General features: G+C 41.7%; 1 protein-coding gene across 9 annotated transcripts in view; it reads right to left on the bottom strand.

Annotated features, from left to right (window-relative positions):
* The window catches only part of LOC123997160 (unconventional myosin-IXb-like), a 100127-nt gene that overhangs the window by 58003 nt on the left and 15492 nt on the right, over positions 1–26632 (bottom strand). For all 9 annotated transcript variants that reach the window (XM_046301267.1, XM_046301270.1, XM_046301264.1 and 6 more), the window contains exon 2: positions 15–921. In XM_046301267.1, the coding sequence (XP_046157223.1) occupies positions 15–854 (840 nt within the window). In that variant the 5' untranslated portion in view covers positions 855–921. The remainder of the gene's footprint in view (positions 1–14; positions 922–26632) is intronic.

Below are 26632 nucleotides of genomic sequence, written 5' to 3'. Positions count from 1 at the left end.
ACAAAAAGTCTTACCTCCAGCACAGGCCCAGCACCCAGGATGGTCCTCTCCACTCCACTGGCATAGCCCTTCTGGCTGAGGGCAGTCAGACAGTGGATGAGGAAGTTGGTGCTCTGCGTCTTTCCTGAACCGCTCTCCCCAGAGATAACGATGCACTGGTTTACCCTCTTTCTTAGCATGGCGTAGTAGGCCACGTCCGCGATGGCAAAGATGTGCGGCTCCAGTTTCCCCAGCTGATGGTTCTCGTACATCTTGACGTACTTGGGGTTGTAGATGGGTAGGAACTTGAAGGGGTTGATGGCAATGAGGATAGACCCGGCATAGGTATAGATCTTTTTCTTGTGGAAGCGGTTGCGCAGGTTATCCAGGATGCTGCTCTCATTGAGCACTGGGAGGTTGCACAGGTCATCAAAGTCCTCCTGGCGCGGGGGGAGGAAGCCTCTGGCCGCCAACCTCTGTGCCTCCTGCTCCTTGCAGAGGACGGGAAGGTGGACGTAGTGGATGGTGCCGTCGCGGTTCCTCTCCTGGAGAACAAAGTAGAAGCCCTCGCTCTGGGGGTGCTGCTCCTGGGCTTTGCGAGGCCACAGCAGGACTCTCTGGACGGGGAGGTCCCCCGACTCCAGCACCCACTCCTCCCCGCCGCACTCCTTCACCTCGGCCAGCACGTAGAGGAGTTGCGGGTCCACACCCAGGGCCGAGGCTGCGTCCTGGATGACAGAGGCAGCCGTGGCATCCTTGGGCACCTTGAGGGAACAGCAAGGTGGGCAGTCCGCTGAGAGCCGTGGGTAAACCTGCAGGCTGTAGGCCCGCCCATCTTTGCTAGCTGTTCCGCCTTCGCCATCATTGACACTCATTCTGGGGCAGGTGTAGTCGCCTCAGCATGCCGTCCACGCTGCCTTCTGTTCTCTCACCACCCAGCACCTGGGGAGCACAGGAAGACAATTGTTTTTAGAGACAGTTTTAACCCAGATATCACACACAAGCTCATATGGTGAAGAAAAAAAAACAAGCTGACAAAACAACAAGAGCTGTGGTGCAAACGGTTAGCCACATCTACGCTAAAAGTGCCAAACGACCCTATGTGGGATGAAAGACATTGAGCTATTCCAGATTGTGGAAGTTTCCCATTGCAACTTCCACAAAAGGCCTAAACATTTTGCCACAATGGCATTATGCCAGTGTTTCAAAATGCTAACAAATATGTTGGTTTTAAACGAAAGACTCACAGCCAACAGGGAAAGCTTGGATTTGAGCATTTTGAGTATGTATAAACTCCAAACTTCTGTGTGTCTTGGACTAAGCAGTTGGAATGGACATGTGACTTGCATCACAACATATAGGCAGGCAATTGAAAACTGGTTCTGAATGATTATTATTATTTTTTTTTAAATAAGTGGACTTTAAAGATCATTCAACTTTTTGAATCAAGCAATTTACACTACCATCAAGGGAACTCTAAATCCTTCCCTCCACTTAATGGAGTAATATCAGTAGAATAACTAAATTCAGAGCTAAGATTAATGTATGGGACAATATTCAAAGGTTTGAGAAAGATAATTTTAAAAAATACACCTTTGAGTAAAAATGTATTTATTAGTTCCTTTAAAATTTTGATAATAGATGAAAATGCAATGCATTTAAGGTTCTTTGTTCAAGTAAACATCTATATTTATTTTACGGTTGTCATTAGATGTTGACTAAGTATAGACTATACCAAGGGGTAGGGGTCAGTATAACCAAACTGTTGACTGACATTCAAGTTTTAGTTTTGTGCCGCTGTCCATCTGACACACTAATGTTCTGGTTTCCTGCATCTAGAACCCAGTCTCAAATCTCCCTGACCATAAAATAACATTTGATTTCCCCAATGGAATGTCCAGATTTTCCACTAGTGAGAATTTCTGTTGGCTTTGGGTTCATTGGACACAGATCAGACACCCATGCATGGTCTAAATGTGAGAAGTTAATGGGATGATAATAATAATGACTCATGTTTCAACATCACTACAGTAGCTGTCACATGAAAGGCCTACTCTAAAAATAGCATCACCACAGAAACTTTACTGTTAGCAGCAAATGTCAAATGATCTTGTCACCTCAGCATCTGCCTCCAAATTAGGGCTGACCCAATTAGTCAACAGGCCGATTGTTTGGTCATTAACCTCTCTGCGCACGGAACACGGTAACGGGATGAAATTCGAGAACATACGGTGATCGCTACATAAATAGTCATATTAAACATTCATGAAAATACAAGTGTCTCACATGTTTCGAAAGCCTAGAATCTCGCTAATCCAACTGCGTTGTCAAATTAAAAATAAAAAAGATTTCCTGCGAAAGAATACGATGCAATTATCTGAGGATAGAGCTCCATAAACAACTATTTCAACCAGCACAGGGGTAACAAAATCAAACTGCAATAAAATAAATAGTTTACCTTTGACGATCTTCCTCTGTTAGCCTAACACGAAACATTTTGTGAATCGCTTGTGTCGTGAATTCCGTCTCATTCCATTTGACAACGCATTCGAGGTAAATACACACAGTAAACGTGACTTTTCCAGTCATGTTTGGTTTCATTGCAATCAACTGTTTTGTTTGTAACACAACCGAACCTGATGGGTCATTTCGTGGGACATACTGACTGAAAGAAACCGATTTGAAGACAACAAGTAATGACATTGTGCACCAATGATTTGCCTGCCGTTTCGTTGATTGACTGTATTTTAACCCAATGACCACTCATCGTCTTGAAATCTAGCTGGGTAGATAGCCAATGAGCTGAGGTAAACGGCAATATGTAATGTTTATGTGTTGGAAGACCAACCCATGTAGTAAACTCCGGAGTAAAGAGGTTCATTCACAATTGACGATTCATACCGGAAGGACTGTTAAGTTCTTCTCATGCTAATGCAGTTGTTTGAAATTAATAATATAAAATATTATTTGTGGAATAAAATAGCCTATTTGAGGCTGTTGAGGGGAGGGCAGGCCCACAATGGCCAAATTGATAGAGACAGATATGCATATCCTTGGTTCTGTGCCTGAGCTCCAGGCAGTTAGATTTGGGTATGTCTTCAGGCGGAAATTGAAAAGAGTAGGGGGGTAGCTCTAAGAGGATTTATTAAGCGGTTGGTCATCTGAGATTATATGTTACTGCTCGACTAACATACACACAAGATATGCGCCCATGTCAGTGAACTAATCCATTGAGGCGGCATAGACCTAAAAACCAATTTATGCTTGATCCCAAAATGTGGTCAGAGGGGATGTGACGCAAAACAAGCTACATACCGCGTCACCGCGTCACCATGCTATTCCCAAAGTTTGTAAGAATGGAGGGCTCTGTATAGCTCCGCATTGACATGATTTGTTGATGGTAGGTGGATGGAGGCGGTACATCCTGTATAAACACAAACTCACTACCTTGACAACCGCTCTGCACAGGTGCGCAACCGTCACTGGGGACGGGGACAATGTCATGCTCTGATCCAATGGAAACGTCATAAAATAGGCCTACCTGTTAACTTCCTGTAAGTGCTTGACTGTCTGAAATTTGCATATGAATAACATAACTGGCACGCAGTTTGGGAGAAATGGTAAGATAAATTGGCATTCCACATGAGAAAGGTAGCCTTTTACCAGCAACTTCAGAAGAGTAATGGAAGAATCTGAGAAAGCCAGCAGGAGAATAGCTGGGGTCAGGTTTTTCTTCTTGTTATCTATATCTCCGGCGCACTCAAGGTATTTGTACCAATCGATTGGTCAAAATAACAAGACAACTTTTGGTCGACAAAAAATGTTTTTTTTACCTGTTATGGCTGCAACCCTTTGTTCTCAATTTCCGCCTGAAGACATACCCAAATCTAACTGCCTGTAGCTCAGCCCCAGAGGAAAGGATATGCATATTCTTGGTATCATTTGAATGGAAACATTCTGAAGTTTGTGGAAATGTTAATTGAATGTAGGAGAATATAACACAGTAGATCTGGTGGAAGAAAAAAGAGAGCATACGTTTCCTGTTTTTTATTGTTGTAGTATCATCTTTCACATGTACTAGAAAAGCCACACAGTCAGATAGGATGCTGGAGATAATTTTGATGGATAACACAAGAGGGCAACTGTAGGTGTGCAAAGTTTGAGACTGATAACTTCAGGAATGGGTGAGCTACATGACATTTAGCATGAAGTCACCCAGGTGTCCCACACAAGTTGCCCAAATGTACCCAAGTGGCCGAATTGGTGAAATGACCTATAACTATATACAGCAGTGTTGCAAACAGAGGAATGCACTGACACCCACCATGACTATGTAACGATTGTTTACAGGGGCGAATCACGCAGAATGCTCCGTAAAAAAATTGATAGAGATGGAATTCACTGCACAAATAGGTTTACAAAATGTTTAGATTTAGGCTATAAAAATGGATTTTAGCAAAGAAAACTGCACTCATTTGATCAATGGGATACTCAGGAAGAGAAATAAGAGCAAGATATCAGAATGTAAGTCGTAATTTTACCTTCAGATGTAAATGTGTAAAAACTGTCATGGCAGAAAATGTTTCTGTTCTTGATTGTTCTTCTCAAACAAAAGCATGGGATTTGTTCTCTGTAATAGCCATTTTAAATTGGAAAACATAGTTTGATTACCAAGATTCTAATCTTTTGAAGGGTGTAAGACACTTGCATTTTCAAGAATGTTTAATGTTACGAAATTGTATTTTTAGTTGTCACTGAAATTTCCCCTGATGTTGATCCCTGTACAGGGACAGCAGCCATAACAGCACGCAGACACCCACTCTGTTAAACACGTCGTCTTCCCATTCATGGATGATTACATTTCCACATTGGCAGAGCTCCAGTAGTACTACATTTTGAACCCTAAAAAGTCAATAAGCAGAAACAGTGGAGAAGCTGTTCAGCTGAACTCAGACATCAGTGATTTCCTGGGATAAGTGACACTAACCATCTCAAGCATTTGGCAGCAGTTTATGGTCGACCACAAGACAGCCAAAGAAACTCAAAAAGTAATATGATGAGTAACACAAGCAACATAAAAACACAATGTCGCCTAACAAAATGTACAGGAATGGTTAAGACTATGCTAATTGATAGGAAGTTAACAAGCAGACATTTTTTGAAAAGCTTTTAGTTAATGGAGCTGTAAATCTAATTGAAGAGAGTCCCTTTCACAGCCTCCTCCAACAAGCTGACAGTGGCAGACTGTGGAGAGACTGGCATGGAGCTGTGCTATACTAGTAAATGCCACGGTTCCTCCGCTCTTCGACCAGATGAGACTGGCATGCTTTGTTAAGGTGATGCCAATAGCTTTTGGCTCAAGGTCAACTTGAGACCCCAGATTTACATGTGGGCATTTGTTGCAAAAGGACCTATGAGCATCAACATGTGAAGTACATAGGAGCATGTCAAATTAAAGCTAACAGTCTATAATTGAGAAATGAAGGCATATACATTTTTCAACCATTTCCATCCAAAAAATTTGGAACAAGCAAAACCTTTGATTTCAAGTCAAACAGATAGACAACAGCTACCAAAAAAAGTATGTAGGTAATAGAAAAACACAACGTGAAGTAAAGACTCCTGCCAACTATTATCAAAATGAATATTTAGCTTTGGAGAAATAATTTGCCTTCTGTAAGTTTAAGAAACATTGCCTTGTAATTCCGCTACCAAAAACCCACACATATCTTAAAGATATCTTCTAACTGCTCTCCCTCATGGAGGATAATGTTCACTGAAGTAACAATTTTTAAAAAGGTAGACCTACCAATTAGCTAGTGCTTTTACTGATAAAGTTGATGAATTATTAAGTGACTAAAACTCATAATTCTGTTAGGAAATTGGTAACGGAATTAGTGCAATTGAATTGGCAAGAATGGGAATTCATAGTAGTCACAAACTACAGTTGGGTCACCTGTTACGGTCCTGTCCTCCATTCCCTTCCACTAGCATACTGTTATGTTGAGCTTATAACTGTTTCTCTTTCCACTATCTGGTGGTCAAAGCAAGACTAAAAGTCTGGACAACCCCTCCTTCTCACTACCTATCCAGTTGTCATCTCTCTCTGCTTTTACTGACACTAGGGTTGTGCGATATTACAATAGAATCGAAATCAACGGATGGTTGACAGCCATAGTCTACGGTGAAGACGACATGTGACAGACCATAGTTTTGCCTATTTGAACTTGAATGGCACCCTGCAGTAAAGAGTGTACAACAGAGCATGGCACATGCCTAATGGCAGAGGGAAGCATAATTTGTCTTATTCCGTGTAATAATGGTATGGGAATAATAATGCATTTTATTTTGTAAAGTGGTTTCTTGCATCAAACACCACACATTGGCTGCAGTTGCTACTGTAGGCTGATTGATAGCTGTTCCATTGCCATGTTAAAATGTTATGGGATGGATTTTCTCCATTGGCTGCCATCAAAAACAATCTGGTAGGCCTACATTACGATCAAATAGCCACAGTAGCCTACTTGGCCACTTAAACCGGATACAGCCTCAGTGTTCACAGTAAATGCACACTGGAAGTTGCACAGATTTTTCATAACTTTCAAGTTGTATCTCAGTAGACCTGAAATTTGCTCAGTGCCGAGAAAAAAAGGGAACACTGATCCTGGCTCGCAATACCATACATCCTTACCCCGTCCAATTAAAATATATATTTTTTTATGGATTTGACCGAGATGCACGCCGACACAAAACACCCATCATTGTCAGATGTAAAAATAATAATAACAATTTCACCTTTATTTAACCAGGTAGGCTAGTTGACAACAAGTTCTCATTTGCAACTGTGACCTGGCCAAGATAAAGCGTTGCAATTCGACACATACAGAGTTACACATGGAATAAACAAAACATAATGAATACAGTAGAACAAAAGAAAACAAAAAGTCTATATACAGTGAGTGCAAATGAGGTAAGATAAGGTAGTTAAGACAATAAATAGGCCATGGTGGCGAAGTAATTACAAAAAGTTATAGCAATTAAACACTAGAATGGTAGATGTACAGAAGATGAATGTGCAAGTAGAGATACTGGGGTGCAAAGGAGCAAAATAAATAAATAAATACCAGTATGGGGATGAGGTAGGTACATAGATGGGCTGTTTACAGATGGGTTATGTACAGGTGCAGTGATCTGTGAGCTGCTCTGACAGCTGGTGCTGTCATCCGATCAAGAGAAACAGCACCTCTGTCTCAGTATGTGTATCTGATGCTATCTGGACAAAGAGTATGGCATGACACTTTTGCCAGACCGCATCAGATACATGGGGCTACAAATTGTATGAAAGAAAAGCGCTGTTTCAGTACATCCGATGCCATTTTGGACTAATGTGCGAAGTTAACCTACTTTTTGAAGTGATTTGTTTCACCATCAGATGGAAACATGACTGGTTGTGTTTATGCCACATTAAAAGTTACGTGAATACATTTTTACAGTTACATTACATGTTACCATAAAACCCACAATAGAACCACTAAAGCAGTCATTTGGACTGCTCATGAAATAAAACACATATCTGCCATTTTTAAAGTCATGCCCCTTCAGTCTACTACCTTTCCTAAATAAGTCTATAATATACAATGTTGTAAGAACCTTAATATCAAAGAGAACTGGTGTTAGTTTTATGAGAGCAGTCATTTTTTATATGGTTCCACAGTTGTCCCACCTTCCGACAGCAGGGTTTGCACTTCTCCTCCAGATAGGCACAGCATCTTCAACTATTTGATAATTGCTTCGAAAGTTTGCCTAATCTATACCGGAATTAATTTAGAAACAAATAAATGAAGTAGGCAGAATAATGGATGAGTTGATGCGAAAGGAAGCAAACAATGCATAATTGATCTATTCTAATAATTTAAATGTTATGTACTCTAAGTCTTCTCTGGCCTACATGGAGTACACAGCAAGAGCGTGCATAATTTACAATAGCAAGAAGAACGTGACTAAACGATGCACTCGTTAGCATTGCTACAACATCTGAATGAAAACGACTCAGGATGTTGGGAAAGAAATTCATCATGACATCTCTGATGAGTATTCTTGTCATTCTGAGCCACACCCTGAACCTACACCTCCGAGAGCTAAGCACAGAAAAGCCATAAGTGTACGCACTGAGCAGGTGCCCACGCCACCACCAAATGAAACAGTGAGAGGACAGAACCATTTGGAATAGAACAAGCCCATGAGAATTCTACGATCTATTATTGACACAAAATGTCGTCAGATCAAAAATTGTATTTGTCAGATGCGCCGAACACAACAGGTGTAGTAGACCTTCAAGTGAAATGCTTACTTACAAGCCCTTAACCAACAATACAGTTCATCGCTGATGGGGCAGGCCCTAAAATCTCAAGCAAGAAATAGAAATCAGAAATCGCACTAAACAGCTTTTGATATTTAGGCTGTGACACACAAACTGATTCACTTTTTGACTGGTGTCATATAAACACTTACAGTATATCCAGCTCAGAGCTCCAGCTTTGCATTTGGTTTGCTAAATGGAGAATTCTGCAAAAACAGGGCAAACTGTCCATAAAATATTATTTAACACTAATGTCAGATCATAGCATGGACCTTCAGCCTAAAGCCAAAAGCTAGGATTTATTTTATAAAAACATACTCCTTAACCATATTGTGCCTAGCTGTTTAAAACTTTAGGGATAGGTGGCAGTATTTTCACATCTGGATGAAAAGCGTGCCCAAAGTAAACTGCCTGTTACTCAGGCCCAGAAGCTAGGATATGATTTGGATAGAAAACTATAAAGTTTCTAAAACTGTTAAAATAATGTCTGAGTATAACAGAACTGATTTGGCAGGCAAAACCAAGGACAAACCATCCAGGGGGGAAAAATTATTGCGGTCATAGTATTTCCCATTGGTTTTCTATTGAAAGCCCTATTTAAAGGAACCTGGTTGCAGTTCCTATGGCGTCCACTAGATGTCTTTAGAAATTGGTTGAGGTTTTTCTTTTGAGAAATTAAGAAGTACGGCTGTTGTTTTTATCCGGTATTAAACACAGTATTATTATTATTATTATTATTATTTACGTTTTACGATACCCTAGGTTGGATTTAGGAATGTTGTTTGAAATGTTTGGACCAAGTTTACAGGTAACTTGTTAGATACTTTGTAGTCATGTTGGGCGAGTTGGAACGGGTGTATTTCTGAATCAAACGCGCCAAATAAGATGGACATTTTGGGGATGTAAAGGACATTATCGAACCAAAGGACCATTTGTGATGTTTCTGGGACATTTGAGAGCCAACAGAAGATCTTCAAAGGTAATGCATTTATTATATCGTTACTTCTGACTTTTGTGTCGACACCTGCCTGATTGAAAATTATGTTCATGTGTTTGTATGCGGGGTGCTGTCCTCAGATAAGCGCATGCTCTTCTTTCACTGTAAAGCCTTTTTGAAATCTGACACTGTGGCTGGATTAACAAGTTAAGATTTATATTGATGTATTACTTCTATTTTCGGTTATTGTGAATATGGCCATTTCTGTAGTTTGAATTTGGCGCTCTGCAATTTCAGAACGCCTGGCCCGGGTATCCTGGAAGGACATTGACCTCATCCTGTCAGTTGAGGATGCCTGGTCATTCTTTAAGAGTAACTTCCTCACCATTTTAGATAAGCATGCTCCGTTCAAAAAATGCAGAACTAAGAACAGATGCAGCCCTTGGTTCACTCCAGACTTGACTGCCCTCGACCAGCACAAAAACATCCTGTGGCGGACTGCAATAGCATCGAACAGTCCCCGCGATATGAAACTGTTCAGGGAAGTCAGGAACCAATACACGCAGTCAGTCAGGAAAGCTAAGGACAGCTTTTTCAGGCAGAAGTTTGCATCCTGTAGCTCCAACTCCAAAAAGTTCTGGGACACTGAAGTCCATGGAGAACAAGAGCACCTCCTCCCAGCTGCCCACTGCACTGAGGCTAGGGAACACGGTCACCACCGACAAATCCATGATTATCGAAAACGTCAACAAGCATTTCTCAACGGCTGGCCATGCCTTCCGCCTGGCTACTCCTACCTCGGCCAACAGCCCCAGCCCCCCCGCAACTCCTCACCCAAGCCTCTCCAGGTTCTCCTTTACCCAAATCCAGATAGCAGATGTTCTGAAAGAGCTGCAAAACCTGGACCCGTATAAATCAGCTGGGCTTGACAATCTGGACCCTCTATTTCTGAAACTATCCGCCGCCATTGTCGCAACCCCTATTACCAGCCTGTTCAACCTCTCTTTCATATCGTCTGAGATCCCAAGGACTGGAAAGCTGCCGCAGTCATCCCCCTCTTCAAAGGGGGTGACACCCTGGACCCAAACTGTTACAGACCTATATCCATCCTGCCCTGCCTATCTAAGGTCATTGAAAGCCAAGTCAACAAACAGGTGACTGACCATCTCGAATCCCACCGTACCTTCTCCGCTCTGCAATCCGGTTTCCGAGCCGGTCACGGGTGCACCTCAGCCACACTCAAGGTACTAAACGACATCATAACCGCCATCGATAGAAGACAGTACTGTGCAGCAGTCTTCCTCGACCTTGCCAAGGCTTTAGACTCTGTTAATCACCATATTCTTATCGGCAGACTCAGTAGCCTCGGTTTTTCGGATGACTGCCTTGCCTGGTTCACCAATTACTTTGCAGACAGAGTTCAGTGTGTCAAATCGGAGGGCATGTTGTCCGGTCCTCTGGCAGTCTCTATGGGGGTGCCACAGGGTTCAATTCTCAGGCCGACTCTTTTCTCTGTATATATCAATGATGTTGCTCTTGCTGCGGGCGATTCCCTGATCCACCTCTACGCAGACGACACCATTGTATACACTTTCGGCCCGTCATTGGACACTGTGCTATCTAACCTCCAATCGAGCTTCAATGCCATACAACACTCCTACCGTGGCCTCCAACTGCTCTTAAACGCTAGTAAAAACCAAATGCATGCTTTTCAACCGATCGCTGCCTGCACCCGCATGCCCGACTAGCATCACCACACTGGATGGCTCCGACCTTGAATATGTGGACACCTATAAGTACCTAGGTGTCTGGCTAGACTGCAAACTCTCCTTCCAGACCCATATCAAACATCTCCAATCGAAAATCAAATCAAGAATAGTCTTTCTATTCCGCAACAAAGCCTCCTTCACTCACGCTGCCAAGCTTACCCTAGTAAAACTGACTATCCTACCGATCCTCGATGTCATCTACAAAATTGCTTCCAACACTCTACTCAGCAAACTGGATGCAGTTTATCACAGTGCCATCAGTTTTGTCACTAAAGTACCTTATACTACCCACCACTGCGACTTGTATGCTCTAGTCGGCTGGCCCTCGCTACATATTCGTCGCCAGACCCACTGGCTTCAGGTCATCTACAAGGCCATGCTAGGCAAAGCTCCGCCTTATCTCAGCTCACTGGTCACGATGGCAACACCCATCCGTAGCACGCGCTCCAGCAGGTGTATCTCATTGATCATCCCTAAAGCCAACACCTCATTCGGCCGCCTTTCGTTCCAGTACTCTGCTGCCTGTGACTGGAACGAATTGCAAAAATCGCTGAAGTTGTAGACTTTCATCTCCCTCACCAACTTCAAACATCAGCTATCTGAGCAGCTAACCGATCGCTGCAGCTGTACATAATCTATTGGTAAATAGCACACCCATTTTCACCTACCTCATCCCCACAGTTTTTATTTATTTACTTTTCTGCTCTTTTGCACACCAATATCTCTACCTGTACATGATCATCTGATCATTTATCACTCCAGTGTTAATCTGCAATATTGTAATTATTCGCCTACCTCCTCATGCCTTTTGCACACATTGTATATAGACTCCCCTTTTTTTCTCTGTGTTATTGACTTGTTAATTGTTTACTCCATGTGTAACTCTGTGTTGTCTGTTCACACTGCTATGCTTTATCTTGGCCATGTCGCAGTTGCAAATGAGAACCTGTTCTCAACTAGCCTACCTGGTTAAATAAATAAAATATATATATATATTTTTAAATCGGTCCTGCTAACGGGATTGGTGCGGGAAGGGATCACTAACAGGTAAAAAAATATATATTTTTTTTTAAAAAGGCTTTATTCCCTTCTGTCTCCATTCAATATGAATATGACTTTGGCCTAGGCCTACATCCTTATATGCATGCATGGCTTTCTCCCGATCAAACAATGAATGAATCGAACTGAAAATAATGAAATTGTGAGTCTATAGGCCTAGGAATGGGCTACTCTCAATCACAGCTTTATGAAAGATAGAACAAACAATGGCCTATTAAGAGGATGAGGCAAATAAGGCAATTCTCTAGTTCTGAAGAAAGTAGACGTTTGCTTCTATCCAGCCCATGATTTATACCATCTCACTAATGTGGTAAGACAGCCCGTTCCACATCAGTTGACTGTCACTTTGCTCCATCACGTGCGCGAGACCGACAACTGTTCCATGCTGAAGCTCCACCAGAAAGGAATATTGGAAATATTTGCCTGCCTCTGCCCAGGCTTTCAACTACCTTGTGTTTCATCAGGATTCGTCCAGTTGTAGCATGTGATTTAGCCGAACGGTGGTTTAAGCAGAGTTAATTATTATGTATTTTTTTGATTGGCCAATACCATCGTAGAGCACAATGTTTTAGGAATATATCACGATAAGGTTGGGTGACAACCTTTGTCCAAAGTGACACCTATTAGCGCCGGGACGATACCAGCATTGCGGTACTGGTTAGCATCATTATGAGGAAATAAACACGAAGTGAATTGAACTTCTTTAGGAAAACAAACATTTTCCAAGCTATAGCACACATTTTACATACAGGTGGATTTTATAGGCCCAATGAGTAGTCTGCTTCGTGTTGTTTTTTTCTGGAATGCGAAAAAATATCCTGATATCATCACAAGCCACCACCTACCCTCTTCCCATTTACTGTAATCAGCATCCTCACCCACTGAGCACTAACCTACACAGGATGTCAAAAAGCAGTTTACATTTGTTCACTCAGCCGTGGCATTGATTTCAATGTCCACAGACTTCATTCTTTGATCCGGTCCGGACTTGATTTGGCCCAAATATTGATGTGAATATGCATAAACAGAGAGTAGCAGCAGCGTAAAAATTTAAATAGTCGGGGTAGCTATTTGATTAGCTGTTCAGCAGTCTTGTGGCTTGGGTGTAGAAGCTGTTAAGCCTTTTAGACCTAGACTTTGCGCTCCAGTAATGCTTCCCGTGCGGTAGAAGAGAGAACAGTCTATGACTAGAGTGGCTGGAGTCTTTGGCAAATCTTTGGGGCCTTCCTCTGACACCGCCTGGTATAGACGTCCTAGAAGTTGGCCACAGTGAAGTACTGGGCCATACGCACTACCCTCTGTAGCGCCTTGCGGTCCAAGGCCCAGCAGTTTCCATACCAGGTGGTGATGCAACCATGCAACATGCTCTCGATGGTGCAGCTGTAGAACTTTGATGATCTGAGGACCCATGCAAAATCTCAGTCTTCTGAGGTGGAATAGGGGTTGTCGTGCACGTGTCATGACAGTCTTGGTGATAGTTTGTTGTTGATGTGGACACCAAAGAGCACCACCTTTGATGAGAATTGGGGGGGGTGTTCGGCCCTCCTTTTCCTGTAGTCCACAATAATCGCCTTGGTCTTGATCACGTTAAGGGAGAGGTTGTTGTAACTGACCTCGCTATAGGCTCTCTCATTGTTGGTGATCAGGCCTACCACCGCTGTGTCGTCGACAAACTTGATGGTGTTGGAGTCGTGCTTGGCCATGTAGTCATGGGTGAACGGGGAGTACAGGAGAAGACTAAGCACACCCCCGATAGGCCAGTGTTGAGGATCAGCATGGCAGATGTGTTGTTGCCTACCGTTACCACCTGGGGGCAGCCCATCAGGAATTTAGGATCCAGTTGCAGAGGGAGGTGCTTAGTCCCAGGGTTCTGAGAGTAGTGATGAGCTTTGAAGGCACTATGGTGTTGAATGCTGAACTGTAGTTAATGAAGAGCATTCTCACATAGGTGTTCCTTTTGTCCAGGTGGGAAAGGGCAGTGTGGAGTGCAATAGAGATGGCATCATCTGTGGATCTGTTTGAGCGAATTGGAGTGAGTCTGAGGTTTCTGGGATGATGGTGTTGATGTGAGCCATGACCAGCCTTTCAAAGCACTTTATGGCTACAGACGTGAATGCTACATGTCGGTAGTCATTTAGGCAGGTTACTTTTGCGTTCTTGGGCACAGCACTATGGTGCTCTGCTTAAAATGTTTTGGTATTACAGACTTGGGCAGGGACTGGTTGAAAATGTCAGTGAAGACACTTGCCAGTTGGTCAGCGCAGGCTATGAGTATACGTCCTGGTAATCCGTCTGGCCCTGCAGCCTTGTGAATGTTGACCTTTTTAAAAAAGGTCTTACGTCAGCTACGGAGATTGTGATTACACTGTTTATCAACATTTTAGGCTAAACAATCAGCAGCATTGCTTTTAAATGTTTTTTTTTATGCCAGTGGCTGTATTAATTATGTATGCTTGGAATATTTAATTCTTGCAGAGAAGGACAAGTTGACCAATGGAATAAGTCAACTTTTGTACTATGGGGAATAGTAGATTGGCATAGGCTAGTGCGTTCGTGGTTCGTTAGGCCTTGTTGGCTGATGAAAAGTAGGCCAAATGTGGACAGTTGTAACATCTTCAATATGCGCCTCGGAATTCAATAAGAGGGACGTGCGCAGTTGCATGCCCGATATGTCGGTCTTCATTCACTTGTAGCCTTGGCCACATCAGAGGGCCATGTGAGACATTCTTCGGAGCACGGCTGCCGGGAGAAGGGAATTATAATTAGCCTATTACATTCAGCCCAAGGGCACAATGGCTATTTTGGCCACAAAAGGCATGGATTTTTTAGGGGGCATTTACAACCACACAAGGTGGATGCCGCAAGGAAATTTGCGGCCTGGTGAGAATATTATCAACCGCTTGTCAAATTGTGAATGAGAGACTGATAACGTAAGTCGCAAGCTGCACACACATCATTAGAGTCCCATCATGCAGCCTGAGAATGTATTAAACATATAGGCCAACATTTGTATCACAACTAAAGTTGCATAAATAACTAAATTAAGCATATAGGAGGACCAGTTTCTTTGCTAACCACTCTCAAAATAGCCACATATGTGCACTTTGAAATTGTTTGGAGAAAATATCCTATTTTATTAAGCTATGTTCAATTGTATTCTTCATATTAATAAAGCCACGGAATTCCAATGATATCTTGCCTGCTAAATGAACTAGTGTAGCCCACAGCTACATGGAATAGACAGATCAGGGCCTAACACAGACAACTCAGTATGGGTCAATGGCAAAGTTTTAAAGGGAAAAAACTTGAAGGGATTTTTTTTAAATTTCAAACACTTATGTTCCCTTGAGTCTTACCCATGCACTTTTTAGAAATGTTTTCGGACCATTATTTCAAGCAAGGAAGAGTATAATATGAATATATGCACGGTCTCAAAGATTAAACATTAAAGTTAAGAGTAAAATAAATATATCCCTGTTTTTTTTATTTTTTACTTTTCACTGCATTGTCTTAACATTAAAATCTCCACATTGCATAGACAAAGTTTGTAATTCTAATATTAAAACATCATTTGTGATTAAGTTTAAGCAGAACATCGCAAGATTACAACTTTGGATTAAGTTTAATTGTGCAAACTATTCATGAGATTCAAACATTAGAAGACAAAGAAGTGATCACTTTGTAGCAAAAGTTAAACTCATTGAAGTTCCCAATAAATCAAACTTGCCTTCTTAAAACAGTGCTTTTGAGGTTGTTGCACTAGCGTGACAAGAAACCAGCCCAGTCTGTGTCAGACAGCCGAGACGCTCTTGAGCTGAAGGGCTCGGGCTCACTGATCAGACTTCACATCTCCTTTAGTGGAAGGTAATGTCTTGTACAGAAGGCCAGAAAAAAAAAAAAAAAAAAAAAAAACATTCCTCACTTCATGACCTGCACTTTCTCCCCAATCACCTTCAGCACCTGGCCTACAAAAGGGGCGGTCTTCAACGCTGACAATGAGAAAACTACCTAGACTTTCAGCAAGTGTTGACTTGGCCACAGCTTGCTTCATCTTGCTGTTCCTCCGTGATGATATTCTCCTGATGGTGTTCACTTCCACAGTACTGAAACAGGTGTTGCAGATGCTTGGTCTGCTGCAGAAGCAAGACACTCGCTTGCCACTGTGGAGGTGACCTGGTGCAATTTCGTGGTTCCTTTGACTCCAACAAGGTTGTTTGGCACAGATTCCAAATTACCATTTTGGTTGCACCATATGACTTCTCACATTTTAGAGGCAACTACTTATGCACCCATGTGAACACTTGACTTTGAAATCAAGTATGCATCTAAACTTATCGATATAAAATAAGGTTCAGATATTTCTACATTCCAATTAGTTAACGGTCGCACCGAATGATCAGATTTTTGGGGTAAAACCTGAAAGGGAGTGGAAATGTAAACTTAAAACATTTACAAGAAACTTGCTAACGTTTATTCTTAACCAAATCGTATCTTAATGATGTCACATCCTGTCATGAGTACCATCATGTGATTTGATCAAAAATAGTGACTGTAGGTCGCACCAAATGATGGTATTTTTCCAAAATTAAACTGTCTAAACTGTCTTAACCATACAGACGTATAGTGCAATAGACCCTAAATCATGCCAGAATAGTCATTTGGCAATTTTATGATTTGAGATGTTTTATTAACATATATAGATTGCATTAGTCGGACAGTCGCTCCGCTCCGTATTACTTATTTGAACTTTAGAGCACCGAAAGGGACAGGGTTATTTTCCTCTCACATTCAACCATCAACTCTTTCAGGACTCAAGATTAAGGGCATAGTTACTTAACATTGGTATAAATGGGTTGTTGATTTTGGAAAATATTCACAGCAGGTCATTGACCCGTATGCTAGTCGGTTCTTCTGAAATAGACTACATTTTCTTCATGTTTCTTTAGACCTGTCTAAAAATAAATAATGGATTTATTGTGATGGTTTAGGCTACATTAAATTGATTTATTTGAGTTTTTTTAAAGTAGATGTTCCAAAAGGTCTGCATCAGTGGCTTGTAGGCTATGCGTGGAAGCCAGTAGATGCTAAACGTGTTTATACTAATTAACAGTCACTCAATTACCGTGAGACCGGCAGTTATTTGCTTGACAATTTTTCATGACCGCCACATCCCTAGTCTCGTGTAATTCTGTTACTGTGGATCTGCCCGTATCCAAGTACATCTAAAAGGAAGAAAGCAAAGGAATATAATATAGCTATCTATAACTAATATTGGTGTAAAACAATGAGCTAAAAACAAAAAGCAGAAAACAGCAGATTATAGCCCAGTGTAACATATCATGTAACCTAACTTGGCACTGGTGGCTCTACTGAGTGAACCCCGAGAAAGAGAGACAAGAAAGACGTAAATTACTGTAGGCGCATAACCATCATTTATCACTGCTGTCGTCAAGCCAGAGTTAGTTTTTTTCAATGTGAAAAATACAAAATGTCGACCTACATGCCCAAAAACGAGTCCCTCTCCCAAAAGGAGGAATTGGTTTGTTTTGTAATCAAAACATCTTAAAAGCCATTGTTTCCTCTTGGTAAACATACAAAAAGCCTGCATTACCAAATGTAGGCCTCTTCTCCACATTCACTATAAATTGCTCCCAAACAGAACAGCAACAAAGCTGTAAAGAGACCATAGCCAGAGATGGGCATCAATAGTAAGACACTCTGGAATCATTCAGAAGGGAAATCGCTACAAAACAGCAGCCAGTGACTCAATTGTTGACCACAACCCCAGAAATCCGGCCGGTAAAATGCCAAGGCATGCAAAAATACTGGGACCACAAAAACAGCATTATCATTATCCTCCATTATGAGCTGGTCTGGTTTAAATTTGTCAATTTAACTCTTTCCACTGATACCCACACCGGCTTCAAAGCAGAGAAGCAAAGCCGTGCGAGGGGTCTCAGAACATAGTCGAAAAGGGTTACTGCGAAAGTTTTAGCCAAATGCAGAACCTCCTGGAAGCTTGGAGGATGCCCAGAATTCCAGAGATAAAAGATCATGTATTGTCTGTGTGCTGTAGGCTATCTACTGAGCCCAATATCCCTATTGAGACCAAAGTTTAGACATTTTGATCATATACTGCCCTAATTTCTAAGAAAATTAGATTAATATTTCATTCTCTCTAATGTGATGTTATGAATTTACTTGTTTTAATAAGACGTACAAATATTTAAAATATGTGACAAGTCCAGACTGTGCTTAATGGGTAGGCTACCGAATGTACCTTTAAGCACTTGGGTGTCCCAAATTAGTCCACCTCTTAAAATGATTTAAATTATTTTTCCAAATTTAAAAAAAATGTACAAAAGAATAGTTCTTATGTAAAATTACATGAATCTCACCTAAAGTTATTTAAAAAACTGATCATTACTATTCATCATGAAAAGTTGCACTCATATCCAATCAAATTTCAAATAAAATGTATTAAAAAAACAGGGGGGGGACTTGCAAAGACCATAAGTAATTGAAAGTTATCTGAAAGCTGATTCAAAAAAAGATTAAGATGGGCAAAAGAACAGACACTGGACAGAGAAACTCTGCCTAGAAGGCCAGCATCCCAGAGTCGCCTCTCTTGACGTTGAGACTGGTGTTTTGTGAGTACTATTTAATGAAGCTGCCAGTTGAGGACTTGTGAGGCGTCTGTTTCTCAAACTAGACACTAATGCAATTGTCCTCTTTCTTAGTTGCATACCAGGGCCTCCCAAACGCTATTCTGGTTAGAGTCAGTTTAAGCTGTTCTGCGAAGGGAGCTGTACACAGCGTTGTACGAGAACTTCAGTTTTGGTAATCTCTCACATGGAATAGCCTTCATTTCTCAGAACAATAATAGACTGACGAGTTTCAGAAGGTCTTTGTTTCTGGCCATTTTGAGCCTGTAATCAAACCCAGAAATGCTGATGCTCCAGATACTAAACTAGTCTAAAGGCCAGTTTTTGTATTGCTTCTTTAAAAACAGTTTTCAGCTGTGCTAACATGCTTGCAAAAGGGTTTTCAAATGATCAATTAGCCTTTTAAAATGATAAACTTGGATTAGCTAACACAACGTACCATTGGAACACAGGAGTGATGGTTGCTGAATATGGACCCCTGTAAACCTATGTAGATATTCCATACATTTTGTTTATTATATATATATATATATATAAATATATAATAAACTAAGTGTGTGTGTATATATATATATATATAAATTTTTTCAGCCGTTTCCAGCTACAATAGTCATTTACAATATCAAATGTCTACACTGTATTTCTGATCAATTTCAAGTTGGTTTAATGGACAAAAAAAAGATTTCATAAACAAGGAAGTGACCCAAACTTTTGAAAGGTAGTACACACAGTTTACATTTGTTTTACGCTTATTTGATTACAATTATTTAATTCCAAGTCAGGTCCTTCTGTAGCTCAGTTGGTAGAGCATGGCGCTTGTAACGCCAGGGTAGTGGGTTCGATCCCGGGACCACCCATACGTAGAATGTATGCACACATGACTGTAAGTCGCTTTGGATAAAAGCGTCTGCTAAATGGCATATATTATTATTATTATCTCTATTTGTCAGGTCTGAAATGGAGAGACAATCGAGAGGGATAGAGACCAGTTGCTTCACGAGGTATCTACTTGAAAATACATGCTTTAAGATTAATAGTTGGTAATCAGCAGTTGTAAAAGTATGCCTTTTTACTTTGAAGAACTACTAAAATACTTATTGTCAGACAGCATAGGCAGCAGCTCTAAGGACATATGACTTGGATTGAAATAAAGTCAAATAGGCCTAAAACAAAAAAATTAAATTAGTTTATTCAAGTGAATAAATGGTTAAGTGATAAGCAGTAATGTGGAGACACTCATGGCACAGCAGCACATTTAATGTAAAAAAAAAAAAAAAAATAGAAAAAGAAAGTATTGAGTATTTGTTAATAATCGAACCGAAACTACCTCAAAAAGCTATACTGAGTAGGTACAAAAAATATATATTTGGGAAATGTGTTTGAGGGTCACCTCCACACCAAAAGTATTTTTTGCAGCTTTGAAATTGTACATTAGTTGGAATTTACACAACAGTCCATAACTTAATAAAAACATTTGATTGGCTTAGAATAAAAATGTATGGATAGAACTACATTAAAATAAAGGATTTTTTTTTTTTTATAATCAATCTAAAATTTAAGTGACTTAATAGGTACGCTTAACCTAGGTCTGGCCTAAATCAGATTACTCTCATTACATTTTGTAAGGGTAATGAGAGTAAAGACAGCATTTCCTAACCATTTAAACAATGATGACTGTCTCAAGATTTCAATGAAAGTTCTTGTTAAAGCACCCTTAGAGCAATGTAAACTAGGCCAGTTTGTGTAAGATCACATATTTCCATCACTGGACATTTTGTTGTGGCTTTTCAATCCTATGCCTCCAAGGACCGTAACAAATATCACTTGTGATGTGACCAATATTTCAATGAGCTCCATTCTCAAAACTTAGAGTAGGCGAATAGCCCTCGAGTTCAGCTTTACTGAACCTTAATGACGTCACCAAGACGGACATAAAATGCTTGCACACAAATTATAACTGTTTTACTGGAAGCACATAAAGTATGAGAGCCAAACAAACCTTTTGTGATGGAAAATAGGAGTGTGTTTCTGGAAACACTGGTGAAACGAAATAGCAGTGCCAGCTTCAATATGGGGCAAGGAACAGAAATCTGTAAACACCACGTCGCATACACAGATTTTATCAACATAACAGATCCCACTTGGCACAGAGAGAGATAGGCAAATCACTCAAGTTGCAGCATTTCCCTGACTGCCTAGCCTGGTATGCCAACTGTGCCATGTTACTCACTCCTCCATGCCATTTAAAGCTATAAACCCCACCCAAAGTGGGGGAGCAAAGCCTGAAGTGCAATACAGTTGAGAGAGGATCCCACCCCATTCCACAATGAATGGGTCTTGCTATAGCTTTTATGAACAGTTGTTTTCAGGGTGTTTGACCAAGCTGACAGCCTTAAGATTACGAGCATTTCGCTACATTAGTCAGTGAACTGCAGACGGCTGTCAGGATTCTGCAAACACAGAGCAGCCAGTCAAAGCTGAGCAACCACTGGGTGACTGGCAGAAAGTAAATGAGCCATTACTGAGACAGACCAATGAAGGCGTTTGGTCATTAACCCCCACACAACATAGCTCTTTGGGGGTCAACCCACAGGATGTGAATTCTGAGTGGCCTGGTCTCCTAGGACATGAGCTAGGAGACAATCCTTTTGAACAAGGCAAGCGGGAGGGGCAGGATAAATGCTGTACAGGCTTCCCATGCTATGATGAATGTAAGGGTTATGCTAGGCTTCCCATTAGTGTGACACAGGATTAGCTAAAAGGCAACTATCAGTCTTAGAGGAAGAGTATATCTTCCTGCAGACCACCTAATTCTCTTTGGGGGGGAAGAGGAGACGAGGGCCATTGAGGCGGTCAGCAGCAAGCCTGATTGGGATGAGCAGTAGAGTTGGCCCGGGGCAAAACAGATTGTCCCCCCGGCACAAAAAGGGCCTGCAGTGGAAAAATCAGCCAGAGTCCCTTTTATAAAGTGCAGATGCAAACAGAGTCAGTCTGAATGAAAGAGAGCCTCCCGCTGAAGCATGTGGCTGAAACAGAAACACTGCCTTTGTTTAAGGAACACCTCAGAGATTTAACTCTTCTAGCAGACGGCCAGGGCAGAGAGAAACTCAAGGGCCAGCAGAAAAGAGCGATGCAGGCAGCCCCCTCCTCCCCACCAACACCACTTGGTTCCCTAAACCTTGCCAGTCATTAACAAAACACGAGTTCAAAAATAATCTGCTTCTTTCTTCAGGGAAAAGTAAATAGGAGAATAGAGGGATCCCTAACTGCATTCGATTTGTATATTCTCAAACTCTACACCCCGTTCTGCCACCTCCACTAGCACTGACATTGCCATTTTATTTAAGGAAAATGTACTCGCCAAGACAGCTGAGAGTGACAACCACATCAATCTTAAGATAAATGCTCTAATTGTAAGTCTTTGTAAGCAATTGTAAGTAATTGTCTGCTAAATTACTCAAATGTTAAATAAACATTTGGTAAAATATTCCATATAAAAGTAAGCTGACAGACAAGGGAAAGACTAACCATGAGCCAGCCAGACATCTGATGGGCTATTCTCCTCTGGAATAGCCCATCAGTACCAAATGGAAGAGTACTAACAGTGGGATGCCAGTGAGTATGGGCCACAGACTGCAATGTATTGATTAGGTAATGCAGAAACATGCACAAGTGATCAATAGATAAACAAATAGCCAGCTTTCGTCACAAGCTCACATCTCTTGGAAGGCAGGCATAGACCTAACACTGTGTTCATACAAGGTCTTCATGGGACACGCAGAGGGCTGATTGGCATGCATGCAGCAGCAGGGAGTACTTTTGCAAAATATATAACTGGATCATGACCCCGGGATGAGACTGTACATCGAACCTCTCCCTCTGTTCCTCAGGGAATTCAACACCAATTTTAGCTGGGCTCAATAAAACCCCTTTGTGTAATTTACACAGCAGGTCGGTAATCCGACAGGCCTGGCACGAGCTCCCAAGCTCTGCCCCCCCACAGCCTCACATGTGGCACTGCTCCAGTAACACAGTCCAGATGCCAAGTTACTTAGTTTCCCCTGCAAAGGGTGTCAGGAGAGGAGCTATGAGTGCTATAGGCCAGGCCACCGCGTGTCCACACACCAGGAAGGAAAACAACATGGTTGGTCTCCTTTTCATGGTTTTAAACAAACCTTTTCTCCGTTTGAAGTAGGCTAGGGGGGACAGGTAGCCAGTTAGTGTTGGGCCAGTAACCGAAAGGTCGCTGGTTTGAATACCAGAGTCTAGATGAAAATTCTGGTGATGGTCAAGGGCACTTCACCATAATTCACTCCAGGGTGCCGTACTACTATGGTGGACCCTGTAAACCACCACATGTTTTTAATTGAACCTTTAATTAACTAGGCAAGTCAGCTGAGAGCAAATTCTTATTTACAATGACGGCCTAGGAACATTGGGTTACCTGCCTTGTTCAGTGGCAGAACGACAGATTTTTACCTTGTCAGCTTGGGGATTTGATCTAGCAACCTTTCGGTTACTGGCCCAATGCGCTAACCACTAGGCTACATACCGCCCGTATGTGACAATGAAACATATTTTTTTAGGCCGGTTTAAAATGGCACTTCATAAATGGTTTTCATTGCGGTCATGATGGCATATTTTATAGGGGCTCATGCTTACTGTGTAGGCCTAATTGTTTTAACACTAGGTAATAAGCCTACTTGTTTTTACCTTCTCCCAGTCAACCCACCAAATTCTTCCCCTCTTTTAGAGCAGAGGGTTCTAAATCACTTTAACCCATTTTGATTTGAAAGAAACCTTTCAATACATATTTACCCATTGGAGAAGAGGTCAGAAAGTGAATTTTTGGACCAGAATGACAAATCATTCAAGAGACAAAAAGGTGCTCAAAGTTGGCCATTTTGTATACCCCACCACACCTCCCTCGCTGGAAAATATAAAACAGTTGAGAATGAATTTAAAAGCTTACAAACAGGGGTGTCAAACTTTTTTTAACACAGAAAACAATTTCAAAGACTTTACTGGGTTACAGTTCATATTGAAATACTTAATTAGGCCCGAACCTATGGCTGTCACATGATTGGGAATACAAATATGCATCTGTTGGTTCACAGAAAGCTGAAAAGAAAATGTATGGGCGTGGATGAGAAAACCAGTAAGTATCTAGTATGACCACCATTTTCCTCATGCAGCACGACACATCTCCTTCGCATAGAGTTGATCAGGCTGTTGATTTGCGGCCTGTTGTCCCACTCTTCAACGGCTGTGCGAAGTTGCTGGATATTGTCAGGAACTGGAACACTCCGTCATACACATTGATCCAGAGCATCCTAAACATGCTCAATGGGTGGCAATTCTGATAAGTATGCAGGCCATGGAAGAACAGACATTTCCAGCTTTCAGGAATTGTATACATATCCTTGCAAACTGGGGGAGTGCATTATGCTGAAACATGGGGTGGTGGCGGAGGATGAATGGCACGACAATGGGCCTCAGGATCTCGTCACGCATCTCTGTGCATTCAAAATGCCATTGTGTTTGTCGTCCATAGCTTGCGCCTATCCACACCGCAAACATGCGCCACTCTGTTCACAACGTTGACATCAGCAAACCACTCGCCACCACAAAACCCTACACGCAGTCTGCCATCTGCCGGTACAGTTGAAACCGGGATTCATCTGTGTAGAGTACACTTCTTCAGCGTGCCAGTGGCCATCGAAGGTGAGCATTTACCCACTGAAGTCGGTTACGACACCGAACTGCAGTCATATCAAGACCCTGGTGAGGAGGATGAGCTTCCGCGAGATGGTTTCTGACAATTTGTGCAGAAATTCAGTTGTGCAAACCCACAATTTATCAGCTGTCCAGGTGGCTGATCTCAGACGATCCTGTAAGTGAATAAGCCAGATGTGGAGGTCCTGGGCTGGCATGGTTAAACGTGGTCTGCAGTTGTGAGGCTGGTGAGACGTACTGCCAAATTCTCTAAAATGACATTGGAGGTGACTTATGGTAGAGAAATTAACATGAAGTAATGTAGCAACTGCTCTGGTTGACATTCCTGCAGTCAACATGCCCACTGCATTCCAATACCATAATGGCTCCCAAAAATACCGATTTCCGATTGTTATGAAAACTTGAAATCGGCCCTAATTAAATCAGCCATTCCGATTAATCGGTCGACCTCTAGTTGAGATGCAAATTTCTCAAATCCTAGCATCATGCAGGCCAATATATATCATTTGGATTTCTAAGCCATTAAGGTCTATCGTATAGGACCCGTTTCAAAGTATCACTTTTATGCTCAGAGCCACTTCATATGTGCACTCGCTCCGGAATGGGAAAAATATCCTTTCTACTTTATTCAGCTAAGTACAATTCTATTCTTCTTACTATAAAAATCATACAATATAAAATATTGTCAGATAAATGCCTACAGTTTATGTCAGGTATTCCCACAACTGGGGTACGCGCAATGCTGTCGTGGGTAATCCAAATAAGTAAGATTCCAATTTATTGATTTTTAAATACATTTCAAAAGTCCATTTATATTTCCAACAGAACTATACATTTGGGTGATGTTTTCCCCCCCTGCCTGATTAGGCTTGTTTCACTGCAAAAAATACAATTTAATTAACCATCTAGTGTTCAACGAATTAACACAATGTCAAATACAGGTAGCCTAGTCAAATAATTAACATCCAAACCTATTAACCATTACTCTCTCGCGGGAATTCCACTATGTAGCCAAACGTAGCTGCTGCTCATATTGGTAGCTGTACTGATGGTGCAAAAGCCATGACAGGGAGACACAGTCGAGTGGTAACGCGAGTGCAAGCAGTTGCACCCGACGCCACTTGGGTACACTGCAGCATCCACTGAGAGGCTCTTGCTGCCAAGGGAATGCCTGACAGCTTGAAAAACGTTTTGGACATTACAGTGAAAATGGTTAACTTTATTAAAGCAAGGCCCCTGAACTTCCGTATTTTCTGCACTTTACAAAGATATGGGCAGCGACCATGTAACACTTCTACAACATACAGAAGTGCGCTGGTTATCAAGGGGCAAAGTATAAACATGTTTTAATTGAGATGATCTTAAAGTTCTTTCACTGACCATACTTTTCACTTGTCTTAACGCTTGCATGACGACTAGTTTCTCACGACTGGCCTATCTGGGTGGGAATTTTTCCTCGCACGAATGATCTGAATCTAGGATTACAGGGACTCTCCGCAACTATATTCAATGTGCGGAACAAAAATTGCGGCTATGATTAAGAGGTTGGAGCTCTTCTCGGTCTGCATTAACAAGGACAACAGACAGGTCTTTCCATCATTGTATGATTTTATGTGCAAATTAACTCAAAGCTTACGGACAATGTCAAATGTGGCATAGCGAAGCACCCGAGTGAATTGGGTGCGCAATTACGCAGGTACTTTCCAAAATGACGACAAACAACTGGATTCGTTATACCTTTCATGCCCTGCCTCCAGTCCACGTATCAATATCTGAACAAGAGAGCCTCATCGAAATTGAACAAGCGGTTCTGTGAAAATTGAATGTAAAAGTCAGAAGCCACTGCCAGATTTCTGGTTTGGGCTGTGATCACGCTGTTAAGACACGGATGCCCTTTGCAACCACGTACCTATGGGAGAGTGGATTCTCGGACCTCACTAGCATGAACTAAATACAGGCACCGACTGTGTGGTGCGCGTTTGGCCAGTAACCGAAAGGTTGCTAGATCGAATCCCCGAGCTGACAAGGTAAAAAAATCTATCATTCTGCCACTGAACAAGGCAGTTAACCCACTGTTCCTAGGCCATCATTGTAAATATGAATTCACTCTTAAACTCTCTGGGGTAGG

This window comes from Oncorhynchus gorbuscha, linkage group LG15 (assembly GCF_021184085.1).
Source record: "Oncorhynchus gorbuscha isolate QuinsamMale2020 ecotype Even-year linkage group LG15, OgorEven_v1.0, whole genome shotgun sequence".
NCBI classification, from domain to species: Eukaryota; Metazoa; Chordata; class Actinopteri; order Salmoniformes; family Salmonidae; genus Oncorhynchus; species Oncorhynchus gorbuscha.
This window is presented reverse-complemented; position numbering and strand designations above follow the sequence as displayed.